We start from the raw sequence: 18465 nt of genomic DNA, 5'->3' as shown, positions 1-18465 counted from the left end.
TATCCCACTTAAAAATGCTCAAGGGGCTACAATAATTATTTTACAATACTTGTTTACGAGAACACCTTTTTGAAATACCCGTTTAGGGTGTGAATTTTCGAAAAACCCACGCGACGTCCTCATTTAGGATGTATTTTGGCTTCAGAAGAAATCCTCGTTTAGGGGGTGTCTGGAAAATCTGTGGTCACGCATGCTTACAGTATTTCTACATGACTGGGACCCCTGGGACATAGAGACCTAAGCTCTCGCCTCAATGTTTTCTTTTCAAATTTCTTATCGATACAATAGAATACCACTGACCTAGGTAGGCGAGGCCGAAATATTTAAATGTCTAATGACTCCTGTGTCATCTTTTGACTAAAACTATTGGTGGCGTAGCGCACATGGTGTCCAGGGGGCGTTTCACAAAACTTGTCATCAGTGATAAATGACAGTTTTTCTTATAAGCTACTTAAATCTTGCTTCTGATTGGCTATCAGCAGGTTTGTCACTGTTTGTTGTCATTTCTTATTGAAAAAAAGCTTGTGAAACATGACTATGCACCCTTTCTACGAAAATCAGATAGCAGGAGTACCGTGCAGAGTGCAACGGGTTTTACACGCCATATCTATACAGAGTATTATTGAGCGTTTAATTTCGGATCTTTTCGAAAAACACATGCAGGGAGGATACGGTCCGCAGTTTTCAAAACACACTGCACGAAAGTGCCGATTCATCGTCCAAGAAGGTTGAGATTAAAAAGAAAGAAAGAAAGATAGATAGAAATTAAAACAAAGAAAGGCAGTAGTGAGTAGAAAGAAGAAAAGAGAAGTAAAAAAGGGAGAGAGGGAGGAAGAAATAAAGAAAAAAAGAAATGAAGATAGTTAGGAAGTAAAAGAAAGACAGAAAACAGAAAGAAAGAAAGAAAGAGGAAAATAGAAAGAAAGAAAGAAAGAGAGAGAGGGAGGAAGAAATAAAGAAGGACATGAATACAACGAAACGAAAGAAAGAAAGAAAGAAAGAGAGAGAGGGAGGAAGAAAGAAAGAAAGAAAGAAATGAAGCCGCTAACAAGTAAAAAAAAAAAAAAGAAAAGAAAGAAAGAAAGCAAGAAGAACAGAGAAAGAAAGACAGAAAGATGGAGAGGGAGGAAGAAAGAAAGAAGGAAAGGTATTACAAAGAAACGAAAGAAACATAGAAAGAAAGAATGAGAGAAAGGAAAAAACAAAAAGAAAGATAAAGAAGAAGAAAGAAAGAAAGTTAGATAGAAAGTAAAACAAAAAAAGGGCAGTAGTGAGTAGAAAGAAGAAAAAAGAAAAAAAAGAATGAAATAGAAAGGGAGAAAGAAAGAACGAAAAGGGAAAGATAAAGAAGAAGAAAGCAAGAAAATGAAAGAGAAAGAAAAAAAAAGAAAGTAAGAAAGAAAAAGAAAGTAAGAAAATAAAGAAAGAAAAGCACCGATGCTCTGTATTGACACACTCGAGGCGATCAAGTGACGTCATTATTGATGCACAATAATTGAAAGAATGTGAACAGGGTACTCACTATTCAGCTTTATTTGATACTTGAACTCAACGTATTAGCGTAACCAAGAGAGCAGACAACAAACACTGTCAAAAAACATCCAGAATTAATTAAATGACAAGGGCGGGAACTTTTTTGTCTCTTCCATTTTCGTCAAAAACTATTCTTTATTTCTTCTTCGATGAGATAATGATATGAGTTTGAACCACGAAAGGAGAAAAATTTAAAGGTAAAGACCAGTTATGGTCATGCGATTGCATTGTGAAAGAAACGTTGTGGAATCGATCAGAAAAGGTTGATCATCTAGCATCTAGCATCTGCAAGGTTCTGGAATCATCAAAATGATAAGAAATTTGGCCCATTCTTCGTGAAGTTACAAGCACTATACACAGAAAGATGTATATGGGACTACCATATATCTCTCACAGACCATGAGAGAAACAAATTTACCAAATATATGAATTAGTAGGCGGTTTCCCGGCAAATTTTTTATCATCATGTATTAGTCAAAACATATTCTTTCACATGATTGGTAATGAGAGCTTCCAGTTCATTTTTTTGAAATTGGGGCGTTTCCAATACTGGTCTTTACCTTTAAAGACTTTTGTTTTTACTTATGACAAAAACGTGCTTTTTAAGTTCCTATACATGTATAGTGTATACACACTCTCGGCAAAGTTAATATCACATGTTGACATAATATTACACTACTAGATCTACATGCTTTAGTTATTAATTACAATTTCTTATTACAATTTAGCTTGACATTACCCTGATACCCCCCCCCCCCCCCCCCGCCGTATAAGTTTATATAAATTTATCATAATCATGTGAATGTTTCTTATTTGTATTATTCCGGAAGCGCTATGTGGTACGTTGGTGAAGGCTCTTGAATCTCATACGAGAGGTTCCGGGTTCGATGCTTGCTCCGTGTTTTCATCATAATATTAGACAAGGTATTTTACCCACTTTCGTTCCTCTCGACCCAGGTGTTTCAAATGGGTACTAATCAATCGTAGTTAGGGTAACAATGTACTATGTCCCATTTGCAGGCCAAGAAAATGAAAAGGTTATATTCCAACGACATTGGAAAGATATTACTAATTTAGAACTTCCCTCAAAACGAAAGGGCTTGAAAATGTCTTTAAGTGGGAAAATAACGACCATTAGTTGTTGAATCGACTTTAGTGATTGCAATCATTAAAGTGATACTCTTATACCGAATGGTCGAACGTGTTGTGCTGCTCAAGGATTCAACTTAATTCTGGCCATTACAAGAATTGGGTTATTGACGTACTGTAGACAAATGCTCATGTACCCTTTACAGCTCATTTTGTGTATGGTATTACAAAAGAAAAAACAGAAGTCAGTCAGTCACTCAGTGTCTGACAGTGAAGTCTAGAAGTAAACAGGGTTTCCTTGCATAATTTGAATATTAGGACACTGCTAACGTTTAAATTGCACAGATAGGACATAGTATGTCGTCCTATCTACATGTTACGTATTACGTAACATGCTTATAATTCCTGCAAAGTTCTACAAAATTTGATTTTAGCTACAAATGGGACATAGTACCTTTAATGCCGAGATGGCTATATATCATTCTTTCATCTTAGCATGTAAGCCTAGCTCAATTTGTATTGCTAAAAGAAATTTCAAGGTGACGTATTATATATGCTCACAATCAGTGATGATGCGATTTTCATGGAAGCCTCTAGAATAATTGTCCTATTTGTAAAGCCTTTGCTTTCACAATCAAAAGCTTTGCTATCACTGTCTATTCTTTATATTACGCAGGCATGAACTCTAATTTGACACTCCCATAAAGCCTTGAGTCGAGCCTAGCATATCATTATAGGTCTTCTAAAAGGATAGTCCCTCCTGAGCCATGAATTTCTGAAATATTTTAATTTTAGTCATTTTATATTTTGGAACATATGTGAAAGAAGTCCGGCACTACATCACCTTGACATTACTGCTTTAGCCAATTTGAAGTGCCCATGCGTATAGAGATTACGACTTTCAAAAATGCATACCTTTCTTAAATTTTGTCAGAATTAATACAAACTTTCATCAGTTTGCTTCAGTTTTCTATTTGGGTTGGGTTTCCCTGTAATGGTGTGCAGTATATAGAAGAAGAAACAAAAGAGAAAGAAGAAGACTTTTGAAAGTAAAACTTTATTTACAATACATATAATAATTAAAACAGATAAAAAAAATAACAGTGATGAAGAAGAAGAAGAAGGAGGAGGAAGAGGAGTAGAAGAATACAAAGACGAAGAAGAAGAAGAAGAAGAAGGAGGAGGAGGAGGAGGAGGAGGAGTAGAAGAAGAAGAAGAAGAAAAAGAAGAAGAAGAAGAAGAAGAAGAAGAAAAAAAGAAGAAGAAGAAGAAGAAGAAGAAGAAGAAGAAGAAGAAGAAGAAGAAGAAGAAAAAGAAAAAGAAGAAGAAAAAGAAGAAGAAGAAGAAGAAGAAGAAGAAGAAGAAGAAGAAGAAGAAAAGACAAAGAAAAAGAAAAAGAAAAAGAAGAAGAAGAAGAAGAAGAAGAGGAGGAGGAGGAGGAGAAAGGAGAATAATTATTTTAACGATAAAAAGGCATGCCAGTCTGCATAGTCACTCCGTGTATACATTTTTGTTTTGCGCACCGACTCGATCACAAGGTTTTTGTCCCCGTGCATCTATTCTTCAAAATGTCGAGCTATATGATGACTGTTGCTTTTCTTTTTCTCAGGGAAACCGTACCGTGTCTAATCCCGGCTCAGACGTTATTGGATATACAGACAACTTAGGATCGAGACACAATGTATCGTCGATGAGGTTGGCTTGATTTGCGAAAATAAGGCGTTTGTTTGAGGAAACTTTTGTTTTGTTTATAGTAGCCTAGCTGATGAAGCTAAAGGAGGACATGGGGTTCGTGGCCCAATGGAATGAAGAAACGAGATAAATAATAGTGCCCACAGTTGTGTAGGAACGTGAGGACGGGGTCACATGCCCTCATGGAATTACAAAAACACGAGACTTGATAGTACCCATTGCATAGGAACGTGGGGCCAGGGCACGTGTCCTCATGGAATGGCAAAAGTGAAGCAGGACCAAGGGCGTATCCTGGATTTTTTAAGGGGATGTGTTTTTTATGCCCAATTCGTAAGAAAATCTTTAGCGGTGAATCAACCAGCCGGTGAATAAGCGGGGGGGGGGGGGGGGGGGGGGGGGGGGGGGTGGAGTGATTGAACACCCAAAACACCCCCCCCCCCCCCTCGATACGCTAATGAGCAGGACAGCAGCCAGTTGTATAGGTATGGGGGTCAGGTGCACGTGTCCTCACGGAATTGAAAAAAAGTGGGGCGGTAAGAAAACAATGAGATAAGAGAAGTGTAAACTGGGAGATGGAGACTAGAAGATGCTAGGACCCCCTCCTTCACGGTTCCCTAATCGGTCGCATTGATGCGAATTTCTTCCACGGGGGTAATACCACCCCCCCCCCCCCTTCTCCCCCCCCCCCCCCCGCCCCCATGATACAAGTGCCCCCTCGAGGGTTGGATCCACGCTACGTCACTGAGTGTAGCCCCTAACACTACCGGTCCTTATGCACAAAATTGGCCCAGTATCAGTTTTAGAGTGGGGATTTGGTGCTCTAGATATAGCGCCCCAATATTTCTGCAAGCCCCTTCCAATATGCTCTTTATTCTATATAAAGCTAAGCGAATCACATATTGGAAATTGGTGCAAGAACCCCCACGTTTCCTAGGCCTGTAAATGTATTTGAATATCTCGTCATGCAGGTTGTTGATCATGGATGTTATGAGTTATAACTGAGAAGACGAAAAAGAGGTCGATAAAATAAATAGGGCACCATCTCCGAGGGAACAACAACTTGTAAATCGTTGAATTAAAGATGAGAAAAGTGCCCCCGCTAACTGGCTAGATCGAAATGGCGCCTTACATCATCCATCTTCACGCAACGTTTTGACTAGGCCGACAAATTATATATGAATATCGGCAGGAAATGTCTAGATGTTATCTTACATGATTAAAACAAATTGCGGGTTGAGACAAGAGAGGGGCTGATCAAATAGAAGGCCTCCTCCGAGCGAATAACAAGTTGTTTTCCTTTTATTGAAGATGGTAGGAAAGATAGATGGTATAGGAAAGAAGTCATAGATGTGTAGGCCTAAGCAGCTTTTGGATCGTATACACTGACAAACTGAATAATAGATAATAGTATACATTCTCAGATTTTATTGAATAATACTTCGCGAGCGTTGGTTTCGCGTGACTGCTAAAGCATATGTGTGTTACTATGCTTAACAACTAGGGGACCTACGTCCTTAAGTCATAACTGCCAAAATTGAGGATTATTGCCTCACAAAAGGGCACTAATAAAACACATCGACACGATTTTTTTTCTTTAAAAAATCCTGGATTTAGCTCATGCTGCAATCATAATCATCAACCCTTTAGGTCATTCCTGTGTCATGACTTTTACAACTAATCGCCTGTCTGATTTTTAAGATATCTATGATTGGAATTAGAAATGTCAGAATTCGTTTTCCTAACGTCTATTGGGGGAAATGAGTATGGTAATTAAACCGGTCACTCAAAGATTTTTACTTTTGTGAGGCACGTCATGATCATTTTGAATGCAATTTGTTTAGGGCTTCAATATTACATCATATCACAGACACTGATAACACGTAGGGCCATGCATCTCAATTGTATCACTGTTGAACGATGTCTTTTACCAGACTGCCGAGTTTCATGGTCTAATACTCCACAACAGACAGATCATTTCGCCACTGCTGGTACAGGTACTCGAAGTTCCTTTTGTTAAAAAGATCATTCTTTGACCCTAAGAAGTCAATAAATCACTCATTCATTAATGATTACATCATACTTTCATCAACTACCTATATTAAGCTCTATAAACCAACACACACACACACACACACACACACACACAATAGGGGCGTTCACACAAACAGAAATAGTGAGATTTAAAAATAGACTTTTGCGTCGCGATCCAAATCGCACTAATTGTGTGAACGGGCCTAAAGATTGAGTAACACTCTAAAAATGTAACATATATTTATATCCCAGCCAGCCAGGCGCCTGCGATGAGTGATAGATCTTTTCACTGGGGTTGCTGAGGGGTGCCCTGTCACTCCTAAACTGTCCGGGAAAAGATAATAAGAGAGAGAGCGAAAAGAAAAAGTAAAGCAAAAGAAAAGAAAAGAAAAGAAAGGAAAAAGAAAGAAAAGAAAGAGACAAGAAAAAGAAGGGAAAAAGTATATAAATCCTTCCGTTCTTTTTTCCACATTAAAATATAATTACCCGACCTCTACATTATAGCACGGGAAGAAGAAACCTGGAAGACCTCATTTTACCTATACAGACCTACTAAAGAAGGATACGGGACTTCAACTGTCAGAGGTTAAAGCAGCCATGCTGGACAGGAATGTGTGGAAGGCCATCACAGCTCGGGCAGTTGACCCGACTTAAGCAAGTAAGTAAGCACATTATAGCCTTTACAACACATCAAACATTAACCGACAGGAAGAATAATCATAATTAGAGGACCTCTCGTCTCCAGCATCATGTCTCCAGCTCAATAACTTTCGCTAGACTTATTTATCTGACAACCAACATTTGACAGCCCTATACAGATAACAGGGGGCCTTTCACAAAGCCTTTTTTCAATGAAAAATGACAAAATTCAATGACAAATCTGCTGATATTCAATCAGAGGCAAGGATTTCAGTAGCTTATTAAACTGTCATTTGTCACTGTTGACAAGTTTTGTGAAACGCACCCCCCCCCCCCCCCCCCCCCCTCCTGATATACACGTCAGTGGTAACATAAGATACACAAAATACATGTAATTATGACCCTGATGGGGAAAAATAGATTTCCATAGATTTCCCTATATATGTTGGGATTGTGCAGTCTCGGTGTCTCATGGCTAGGCTATGAAATGAAATCACGAAGTGGCCAATTCCAGGTAATGCGTTTGGGTTACATGTATAGGTATTTAGATCAGGTGGGCGGATCAAGGGTATCGTTAAAAGAAAAGAGGAGAAAAAGAAGAAGAAAAGGTGGAGGAGGAAGAAGAAGACAAAGGAAGTTCTGTAGGGGATGAGAAGAATGAGGAAGAGAAGTAGAAAAGAAGAAGACAAGAAGACGAAGAAGAAGAAAAGGGAGAAAACAAAGAAGAAGAAGAGGGAGAAGAAGACAAAAATGAAGAAGAAGAGGGAGAAGAGGACAAAGATGAAGACGAAGAGGGAGAAGAAGATCTCACCATCTCTTTCTCTCTCTCTTTCTTGTGCGTATCTCTCAAGTGGAAATATGTGGAGTAAAGAACAACATTTTTTCACTCCATCTCAAAACCAATATAGGATGAACTTAAAGCAATGGCATCCACAGCAATCAAGCTAAAATAACAACGAAATCGAGTTAAACTAATTGAATTTATTGACAACTTTTTTCATCTTTTCAATGACACTGCAGTCTCTTACATCATATGTAGGACTGCGACACAGTCTTGAGCTTTTTATAGTCTGTCCAGTGATTTGGCCAAAAGAACAACCAATATGTTTAATTTTTCTGAAAACATATCAAACAAATCTACTTTTTTCTTCAATCTTAATTATCAAAGCAGAATCGTGAAAGTGATGTCCAAAAAACAATTTATTTTCAAGAACATTCCGTAAGACGTGATAAATAAAAACAACGCATATAATCTCAAAGAGAAAATTCAGTTATTATTAAGGTACCGGTAAGGCTGATTCTGCAAAGTAAACTATATACTGATAAGCCTATATTATTCAGGTAAACTTAATGAGTTTATTTACATTTTCTTTCATCTTTATAAATCCAATTACTATAACTATTATTATGGTTAAATGGGTTTTGTTTTCTCTATGCATTTGGTGTTTACGCAGGAATGTCTGTCAAGAAACAAAAACATCTAAGGAGCACAGAGTAAGGTAGAAAGAGATGAAGATACAGTTTCAGAAACTTATTCTGCTGGAATACCTCTTTAATAATTTTAGTTTCTAGTCTTATTTTTTTGTTAAACTGCATAAACTGAGAGGACTGATTTTGAGAGGTGGACTGATGCAATACAACAAACACATTCAAGACCATGTTATCTACATGTTTTAAACACATTACTTTCAAGAAATACATACAAAAGAATGATATCATCACACCAACTGTAGTTTTTTTTATAAATGATTACAAAAATGAAGAAAGTGGGGTCTTGTTCAGAGCACATGTCCATCCAAATACAGTATGACTCGAGTGTGAATCAGAGTTTCCTTGGATACTTTTTTTAATGACTTTGTGCACATCACTAAACAACGGTCAATGATTGTTTACATTTGTGTGTGTGTGTACGGGGGTGGGGGGGGGGGCTTGATACAAATACAAATGAAAATACAAATGAAAATAGAAACAATTTAGAGTTTCAGAGGTTACCATGCTCGCACAGAGAGCATATTTATTGGGCATTTCTTTTCAAAGTATTATCAGGTATAGAGAGAAATTATCTTTCAAATTTATCCAGTAATTGCGTTTCGTGATCAAATTTCTCACCGAATCTGTTCATTACTAAGTAGCAAATGATATTGCCACACCCCAAAGTTAAAGGGAATAATAATGCCTAAAAGAAAGACATGAATGTTGGGATATATGATTATCATAAAGCATTTTCTGCAAAAGCTAAATATTTTCAAAGGACAGAATTACTTCACATGAAGATGCTTTCCTTATAATTTTAGTTGGGCACGTCCAAGCTATTTCATTCTTTATAACATTATCCAAAAGCTATAAAGTTAACAATTGAATCCTACTACAGTTTGGATTAGACCGAATATGAAGTGAAATGACGCAGTTGATGTCAATTTAGGTTCAGAACTTCACAATATTACGGGACAAATGACCCCAAAACTCTGGACTTGTCCAGTTAAACCCTTCAGTTGGTGTGATGAATGCACTAACAGTTTAACGTTTCTAAATCAGGTTGTTTTATCCTTCATAGAAACGAGGTAATTCATTGCCCAGGATGGTCTTCCTTTCCACACCATCCTCGGTGATGACGGCGAGACGTACGATGCCGCCGCTGGATCCATCACGGAACATGGCCAGGGATACAGCTGTGAGATGAAGAGCAAAAATAGAGAGAATGTTATGTCCAATCTCTTTTAAAGGGATTGTGTATCTTTGTCTCAGATTCTAAGCGAAATCCTGGACTTAGCTCATGCTGCAATCATAATTATAAACCTTTAGGTCAGTCAGGAATCCCATGACTCTTACAAGCCGATCACCTGTCTGATTATCAAGATATTTATAATTGGAATTCGAAATTTCAAAAACCATTTTCCCAACAATTTTTATTACACTACAGTCTATTCCTCTATTGGGGAAAATGAGTATGGTAAAACCGGTCACTCAAATAATTTTAATTTTTGAGGCACTTTGTGATCATTTTGAAGCTTAATTTTTTTTAGGGCTTTAATATTACACCATATCACAGACATTGATAACACGTAGGTCCATGCATCTCAGATTTGTAAAACTGGAAACATTTTTAAACAATGCTTTTAATGAATACAGATGTCCATAAAACCTTCTTATTGAGAAAGTTGAGTTCTGGTTCAAAAAAATAATCTGTGCGCTTTCTCATTTCTCAAACATCTTCTGAAAAACGATTTCTCTTAAAATACCCTATTATTTTAAACATGACAAGGAATGGCTGAAAAATTTGGACCAAACAAATTTGTGTTGTCCCATATGCCCACTCCTGTGTGCAGTACCTGTGATATTCCGGAAGATCGAGTCAAGTTCTTTTCATTTTGATCATTCAAACACTTCCACAGTACATATATATACCAATTCTCATGTACCACATTACCTACCTTTCCCAATTGCATTCAAACAGTTTCTTTCATGAATATAATTCCAAGATCAGAACTCAAATTTATCTCAAGTATTTCACATGTAGCCAATGGATTGTTTAGACTTTAGAGCAGCAAAATTGTCAAAAGCTTGCAGGAAATTACATACATTGAAAAGCACCATCACACACATCGGAATACAACATTTGCATATCACTTTCGTTCACTCGACACTGAAGACTGACATGGAGCGTATTCATGTCTTCTGAAAGGACCAACTCACCGTTAGACACAAACTGGAGGCATTCATCTTTGCTCATGCCCTCCTTGTAATGGGCATCCACATAGCCATAGATGTAGGTGCTACCTGAGCCTCCGATGGCACATGGTTGTCTTACAAACATACCTCCAAGAGGTACAGAATACACCTGTAATAGATCAAGACAAGAAACAAATACATTTAAAGGTGGTTATGTGTTAAAGTTCAGGCATTCATCTTTGTTCACCCCCTCCTTGTATTAAATGAGCATCCACATTAAAGCCATAGATGTAGTTGCTTCCAGAATCTCTACATATTCAGAATGTGAAATAATCTATCAACTGACTGATTTTCAGACTGTAATTCATACACTAAATAGCTGAAATAATCAAGTAGTTAGACTGGTTCATGTAACGTAATTTAACAGTCAAACCTGGTTTAGCGACCACCTGTCGCCACCCGTCTACAAAGACCACATTTTTTGTTTCCCTTAAAAATGGTCTCTCATTGAAACATGTACTAGAGGAACCTGTACATAAAGACCACTAGTCTTGTCCCCCTTCACGCCCCTTGGGTCTTCTTAATAGACAGGTTTCACTGTATTGGCAACGGTCTCTATCTCTATGACCTTTGACCCCACATGGTATGAAGTTTCAAATCTCGTCTCACCTGGCCTCCCTTCTCCTTGTCCCAGCCTCCTACAATGATACCAGCCAAGAGCGAGTCTCTGTAGTCATAGCAACGGTTCCTGAAGAGGTTGGCAGCCGTGTGTACGAGGGGCGGTTCGTTTTGGTTGATGCTGCGAAGAAAAAATTGCAACATAGAATGATCTAGAATCACTACTAATATATACTAAAACAACAAAATATGATTTATATCACTTACAAACAGCATTCATCTGATTAAACTGCTTATTCCATTATACCACTGGAGTACATGTAGGTGGTACACAGTAGATAGATGTCCAATTTAGTTATGTTCTTTTCCTAAACTATTCATTTTTAACCCAATTTTCACATCCAATGTAAACATCTGTTGTTTATTATGAACTACATCGTTGGATCGGTGTATTGAGCGCTATATAAAAAACCGGATTATTATTATTAAAGTGACATACGGTACCGGTAGCCAAGTGGTTTGTATGCTTAACAGAGTTTAAGTCCTGGTATAGCGCCAACATCCTAGACAAGACTTCTACACTCTCCATCTAGGTGGAGTAATTAGGTACCTGGTAGGATTTATTCCTTTTACATGCATTACGCACTGATAACTACTGCTGGGTAGTATCATCCACTATGAAAGTGCATAGAGAATTAGAGACAATTTAAACATGCAATGTACAACGTAAGCATTATCATTAAAATCAGTATTGGACTCGAGGTGAAGCATGTTGATTACTTGTTGGCAGGGCAGGTCCAAGATATTTTGTCCCATGCATTACCGACCACTTCAAGTACACGTGATGATTGTATCAAGATGATAACCTTACCATAGATGGGTGCAGGCCAGGGGGTGTTTCACAAAGACTAAGATCAATATTAAGTAGGGCTTAACTATGCCAGGCCGTTCATGCCACTGTTTGCTCTCACAATTTACTGGCATTGGTATTTCAAGGTATGTACAAATCATGGTCACAAATCAAAAGAATTTGCCTTTTTTGATAATTCATTGAAAATATTATCTAAAGATCATAATGGTGAAAGGAAACAGTGGCATGAACGGCTGCCATAGTTCAGTCCAATTTAAAGTCGATCTTAGTCTTTGTGAAACACCCCCCAGATATCAAATAAATTAACAGTTTCAATGTATATTACATTGTTAATACCATGATACTTGATGGACTTAAACTTATGGACAGAATCTCCAAATATATGGGGAGATGCCCTGAAGTATACATGTATGTAGCCGCAAAAAAAGATGTGTTACCTGTGGAACTCCAAGAGATAGGAGACAATATCTGCAATAGCCTGGGTGTCAGCTGCAGAACCTGATCGACAGCAGTAGATACGATCACAGACCTTGGTCAGCTTGTCAGTTACACGGTTGGCAACGTAAGACCTGCATGAAAGATAAGGATTAGGATGTCATGTAAAACAATTACGGTAAAGTACTTCACAACAATGCCCTTACATGTATGTCGAAAATCAACATGGAGTAACCTATTTTTAACATTACAACTTGATGAGGGACGATATGTTTTTATTACATCAAAGTCATATCACATGACAATTGAACTACTTTCACAACTACAATTAACTCCATGTTGCACAAGCAGAACTTCCCAAGTCTAATCAATATTTTGGACAAAAAAAGATGCAAATATGTGTTTTGTTATGTTACACTTTCTAAGTTTAATTTTGCATGAGAATTTTTTTTGTTGTTGGTCCCAACAGATTCTACTTATGCAGAGTTACTGTAGGACTTGTAGGTACAAAAATTTAACTTTCATCCCCAATGAGCTTGTGTGAGCTATTCCAGATTAATTATCGCAATCATAATCATAATCATGATCATTATTATTATCATTATTATTATTCTTAAAGTAGATATTTATATAATATTGACTGGCCTTGAGGGGTATATCAGAAATATTGACCAAGCTCAGATCATATTGCCCCGAGTCGAAAGACGAGGGCAATATGGTCTTAGCGCGGTCAATATTTCTGATATCCCCCGAAAGTAAAGCCAGTCAATATTTTTATTGTTATCCAAATCAGACATCTAGAGCAAATACAGACATCCACCATGACAATCTCAAGAACTGAACAAACTTTGTCAAACCAACACTGTGCATCCAGTGCTTGACAACATTTTCGATACACTACAAACAGTGTGTATTTGGTGTGATTATTACGTCACAATAGAGTGCGCGCAAAGTGCGCAGGTTCTCGTACGCATAATATTAATAGATGCGCAATGAAAATGCGAGACCGTGGAAAATACCAAGGTATATTTTCACTCGTCTCTACACGCAATGTCAATACGCGCAGGGAGACCAAGGAAAATACAAAGAATATACCCCTCCGTTCCCACTGCTAGTGAAAAACTAGGGCAATACGGTTTTGTAAATGACCAGCTCAGATGTCTGATACGGGTAATAATCATTGTTATATACCTCACTTAAGAAATCCAGCCATCTGATTGGTCGAATTGCATTCATAAACTTCAACTGTTGCTGTAAAATTCTCGGTAACCATGCATAAAACATTTCAATATTTTTAATAACCATGGTTATTAAAAACAGTTGGTCAGCCTCCATGGTTACCCCATAGGTTTACATGTTAAAAAATGGTTTGAGCGATGGAGGATGCCGTATGTGTGCGAAGGATTGGTCGGTAATTTCAATACAATTGAATCTCGATCGATCTTACCGACAATTTTATCTTGCATTGTTGACATGAAGACGAAAATAAACTTCCAAAAACAAAAAAACAACATCTGCCGATAGATCTTGATCTAAGTTCGTGCCAATATGCATTGCAAAAGTAAAAGAAGAGTCCGTATATGGAGCTTTTGCGAAGCATTCATCACACGCGAAGCCGGTTTCAATCCATTTTAATGTATATATTGGAGAAAACTGCCAAGCATGTTAACGGCGGGCCATAGCCGAGTGGTCTAAGCGTTGGTTTTCGGTACACCTCTTGTTGTACGCAAGGGTTCGAATCCCGTCTTCGACAAATTGATAAATATTTTTAATTTTTCATTTTTTAGTCTATTTTTTTTTGGCATATAAAAGTATTAATGACTGCTTTAATATTCGAGAAATAGTTGTTTTCATACGCTCTCGGGAAGGTTACAATTGGGCTATTCCCCTCGGCAAGCCTCGGGGAATAGCACAATTCTAACCTTCCCTTGAGCGTAATAAAACAACTATTTCTCTCAAAGCAGTCATTAATACTATAATATTAAAAACTAACTTTATTTTCATTATTGCAAAGTTGAAACTTTGATTCAACAAGGTTATTAAAATTCAATGCTTGGAAACATTCGAAGTAATGATTATTATAAATAACAAAACTCTTAAATACAGCCCCGGCATAGCACCTGAAGAGCTCTCTGAACGCTGCTGAGATGTGTGAGATCACAGTATGGACATGATTTGCACAAGCAGACGATGTCCCATGACATCTCACACATTTTCAGTGCCTGTGTTTTCATCTTCTCTTGAGTTCTTTCTCTTACTTCACTACCGTCAGGCTAAATTTATAATCTATTGCCTCACTGTAAACCCCGCGCATGTTTTTATTTTGATGAAAAATGCAGCGATACAAAAATAAAGGAATCTGTCGCTTGTAAGCAACATAAGACGCCATTGTATTTTCAGCTGCATACACCGCGGTATGTTGGGCGTTTCAAGAGGGAACAAATGCCGTCCTTAATATCATTCCAGGGGTTTTTCAATTTGAAAGTCTGGTTTCTTTGATTGTTAATTAACCCCTATCCTGTGTACGGTATTTACAAGCAAAAGATTTTAGTTATCAGAATCGGGTCATATCTCCTTTTGAATGATTTAACATGCCATTACATGTATATACACTAAACTCATTATAATTTGACAAATAATAGCTTCGCAATTATGTTCATTCTTTATGGGATGTCGTCTGCTTGGGCAGTATTGGTCCATATAGTGACGTCATTAAAACATCGTTATTTTTCTGGTGAATCTCTCGTATATCCCAGCTGCTATGTAGGTGTTTGTATTTGTATTTTTATAAATCACCCAATATGTAGTTGACCTAAAACTTGTATGATGGCCATCTGTTGGCTTACCAGTTTCTAGTGATACATTAGTTGGCATATTTGTGAATTTCTTTGAATTTCACCTTTAATTTCTTCTTCTTATTATTGTTATTATCATTATTATTTTTATTGTTACTGTTAATGTTATGTATTTATTGGCATAACACCATGTACAGTGTATGCATTAGGCTTTACATACCCAGTGGTTGTCCTTGAGTCGGCTCCAATTACCACACCGCCATCAAATTCCACTGCCATGATGGTAGTCTGAAAACAATGAAAATGACAAAATTATAAATTCTGAACATTTAAAGTCATGAGGCAGGTTAAAGCTATGGTCACAAATCAGAGCAGCGACCGACCGATCAGTAGCCTGCTCGGTCGCTGCTGGAATTAGGCATCGCCCAGCGATTAGGTCGGTGCCCGGGCGGCGACCGCCCAGGCACCGAGCGTATTTTGGGCCGCGAGTGAAAAATGAGCAGGCGAAATTTTAACTCCGCGCTAAAACTTCAGCGGCGACCGAGCGATGTCCTAAAAACGAGCGTGGCCGGGCAGCCGCCGGGCAGAATACTTTTGGGTAATGTGACCATAGCATAAATGACAACAAGTTAACAGCTGATAATCAACTAGATCTTCTCTTGAACTGCCATAAAATGAGAGGGCTCAAGAAGTTTGTGATCGTCTAGACCGGTTTGTTTCCTAAACTGCTCCAACGCAAGCATGTGTACTGTGTTTGCAGGAAAGAAATGAGTTTTGGAAGTAAAACAGAAATATGAAAAGAGTAAGAAATAGAAGATGACAATCTGGAAATCATAAATATAAAGTAAAAACATGTGTAAATAGGGGGGAGGAAATATCAAGGGACAACATAAGGAAAGACAGAAAGAGAAAGTGGTAAAATGATACAGATAAAGAATAACAATGAAAAGAAGAGAACATGGAAAGAGATAGTCGGAGAACAAAGAGAAGGATAATAATCCTAGAATAATCATGAATGGATAAAATCAAATAAAAACATCAGGAAAGACGGAAAGAGAACATGAAATGTTCAAAACAAAAAATAAATTAAGTGTAAAGAAAGAATAAGATAAAGAATATGATAGAAGGATAAAGAATGAAGAGTACCGTAAAGGAAAAGATAGCAGAGAAGAGGATAGAATTGTAGAAGGAAAAACAAAGAGTAATGTAAGGAAAGTTAGAAAGAGATAGAAGAAGCTAAATTTATCATTAGAAATAAGCAAAGCTCTATCACTCTGGTACTAAAAAATTTCCATATTTTTGGAACATTTTGGTTAAATTCTTTACCAATTTCAAAGTGCTTTGCATGAGAAGCAAGAAGAGAAACCCTTTGACTTTGTAAAAGAATTAATACCCGTTTCTATGGGATGTCTACGAACTTAAATTTTCATGATGATTTCGAGAAACTGGCCCCAGCACGAAGAACTTTAGCTTAACATCTAGCGCATGCGCATTGCATTCATCAGGTCTCAGCCTGATTTTACAAGGGCCCTTGAGATTGGCTATTGGAGTATCGCTGGTTGACATTTGCTCAATGTTATATAAGATATTCAAATTAGTGCGAGGAGAAGGCTTGCGATTTCTGTTTGATCTGATTTTAGTTTTTATTGTTAAACAGTAGGGACTAGGGGCGCTACTCCGAGAATAAGGATTGTCCGCATAAACGAGGATCGTCTTCATAACCGCGGAAAGATGCGTCCGCAAAAATAAGCAGCGTCCGCATTTTCGCAGACGTTTCATATAAATTTCTGATTCTTGTGTTGGGGATGCATTTTACGTGACTTGTGAGCGATAAATCCTTGGGATGACGGACAATAAATGTTGATTAACTAAGGATTAGTAATTTTTATATTATCCTTTTTAATGTTGCCACTATTAGCCTAAAGCTTCGAAAGGGCCCATGCCCATTCATGACTTAAGTGACCGAAAATTACAAGCAAATATTGCACCACTCATTTTTGACAGTCATCCATTGCATGCCATTGCCATCGGCATTAATAAAAAAAAGCAAACACTGTCAAAACAGAATAATTCACATAATTATATTCATATTGTAAAAAGTAAAAGCTAATATAACTTACCCCTGTTAGATGTTCTGATCTTAGCCATTCTGGAATTTGTGAATTTGCCTCACAAAAGGAGGAAACAGTAATTTTCTTCTCACTCATGGGCAGCGCCATTTTGATGCCGAATAGAAAAAGTCTAGTCATCGGCCGCGAAAATATCTCGTCCAGTTTCAATTTCCGAGGATCTGCGCTAAACAATTCGCCCGAAAGAAAAGTCGTACGGTGATTCGTTTCCTACATAGAGATCTTTGGGCCGTTTTCACATACCGTTGGTAACCCTCCCCCTCCCTAAAAGACAACAACAACAAACAAACAAAATTAATAGAAAAAAGAGCAAAAACACAAATATTAAAAAAAAAAAATTGATTAACCTCGTAATATAAGATTAGCCTGCATGTGTAAAATAACTGATAGAATGAATAAAACAATAAAGGTAAGATAAAATAAAAGAAGCGCATTTGGAGTAACACATATATTAGGTGTTAAAGACATTCTTTGCATTTTCCATTCTCCACCGAAAACTTTATTAACAAGCTAGGCCAATTAAGCCAATTAAATGCCTGCCCCCCCCCCCCCCTTCGGCATTTCTATATACAGAAGAAGCTTAGGGTGATTCATTTTTTCCTCCCCCTTTCCAAAACAATTTTTTCTGTATATAGGCCTAGGCCTACATTGTTTTTAACCTAAATTACTGAGCCTTTTTTTTTATTTTTCAAAGTGACCCAGTAACATTGTTGAGGGTTGATGAAAAAATTGCCTAATTTTTGTATGAAATTTTACTAATTATATTCCTTCTAATGTACTAACCCTCTAATATGCACACAATTCTGAAAAAGTTCTCAAACCACAAAGATATCTATGGTTTTTTGTGAAACTGTCACCACCCCCCCCCCCCCCTCTAACAGTGATTAACAGTAAATTCTCCCAACCATTTTTGAATTTTCCCAATCGTTTTTCTATGAGGAAAGACATAAAACAGGCTAACCTT

The 18465-nt window shown here is 37.5% G+C and overlaps 1 protein-coding gene across 1 annotated transcript; it reads right to left on the bottom strand.

Annotated features, from left to right (window-relative positions):
- Nucleotides 1-7945: 7945 nt before the first annotated feature.
- On the bottom strand, nt 7946-17591 carry LOC115918123 (proteasome subunit beta type-6-like). The gene is made up of 6 exons (XM_030986843.1): nt 17493-17591; nt 15593-15660; nt 12580-12711; nt 11323-11452; nt 10678-10822; nt 7946-9653 (listed from the first exon to the last, which is right to left on the bottom strand). Exons 1-6 carry the CDS (start codon nt 17589-17591, stop codon nt 9526-9528), a joined length of 702 nt encoding a protein of 233 aa, XP_030842703.1. The 3' UTR covers nt 7946-9525.
- Between the last annotated feature and the right edge of the window lie 874 nt (nt 17592-18465).

This window comes from Strongylocentrotus purpuratus, unplaced genomic scaffold (genome assembly GCF_000002235.5).
Source record: "Strongylocentrotus purpuratus isolate Spur 01 unplaced genomic scaffold, Spur_5.0 spur5_scaffold_16, whole genome shotgun sequence".
Classification (NCBI taxonomy): Eukaryota; Metazoa; Echinodermata; class Echinoidea; order Camarodonta; family Strongylocentrotidae; genus Strongylocentrotus; species Strongylocentrotus purpuratus.
This window is presented reverse-complemented; position numbering and strand designations above follow the sequence as displayed.

Coding starts and splice junctions, on each gene's coding strand:
- LOC115918123 (XM_030986843.1), bottom strand. CDS start 17,591: ATGGCGCTGCCCATGAGTGAGAAGAAAATTACTGTTTCCTCCTTTTGT. Junction 12,712..15,592: donor GACTCAAGGACAACCACTGG/GTATGTAAAGCC, acceptor TCTTTCATGCAG/GTCTTACGTTGCCAACCGTG. Junction 11,453..12,579: donor TATCTCTTGGAGTTCCACAG/GTAACACATCTT, acceptor TTTTCTTCGCAG/CATCAACCAAAACGAACCGC.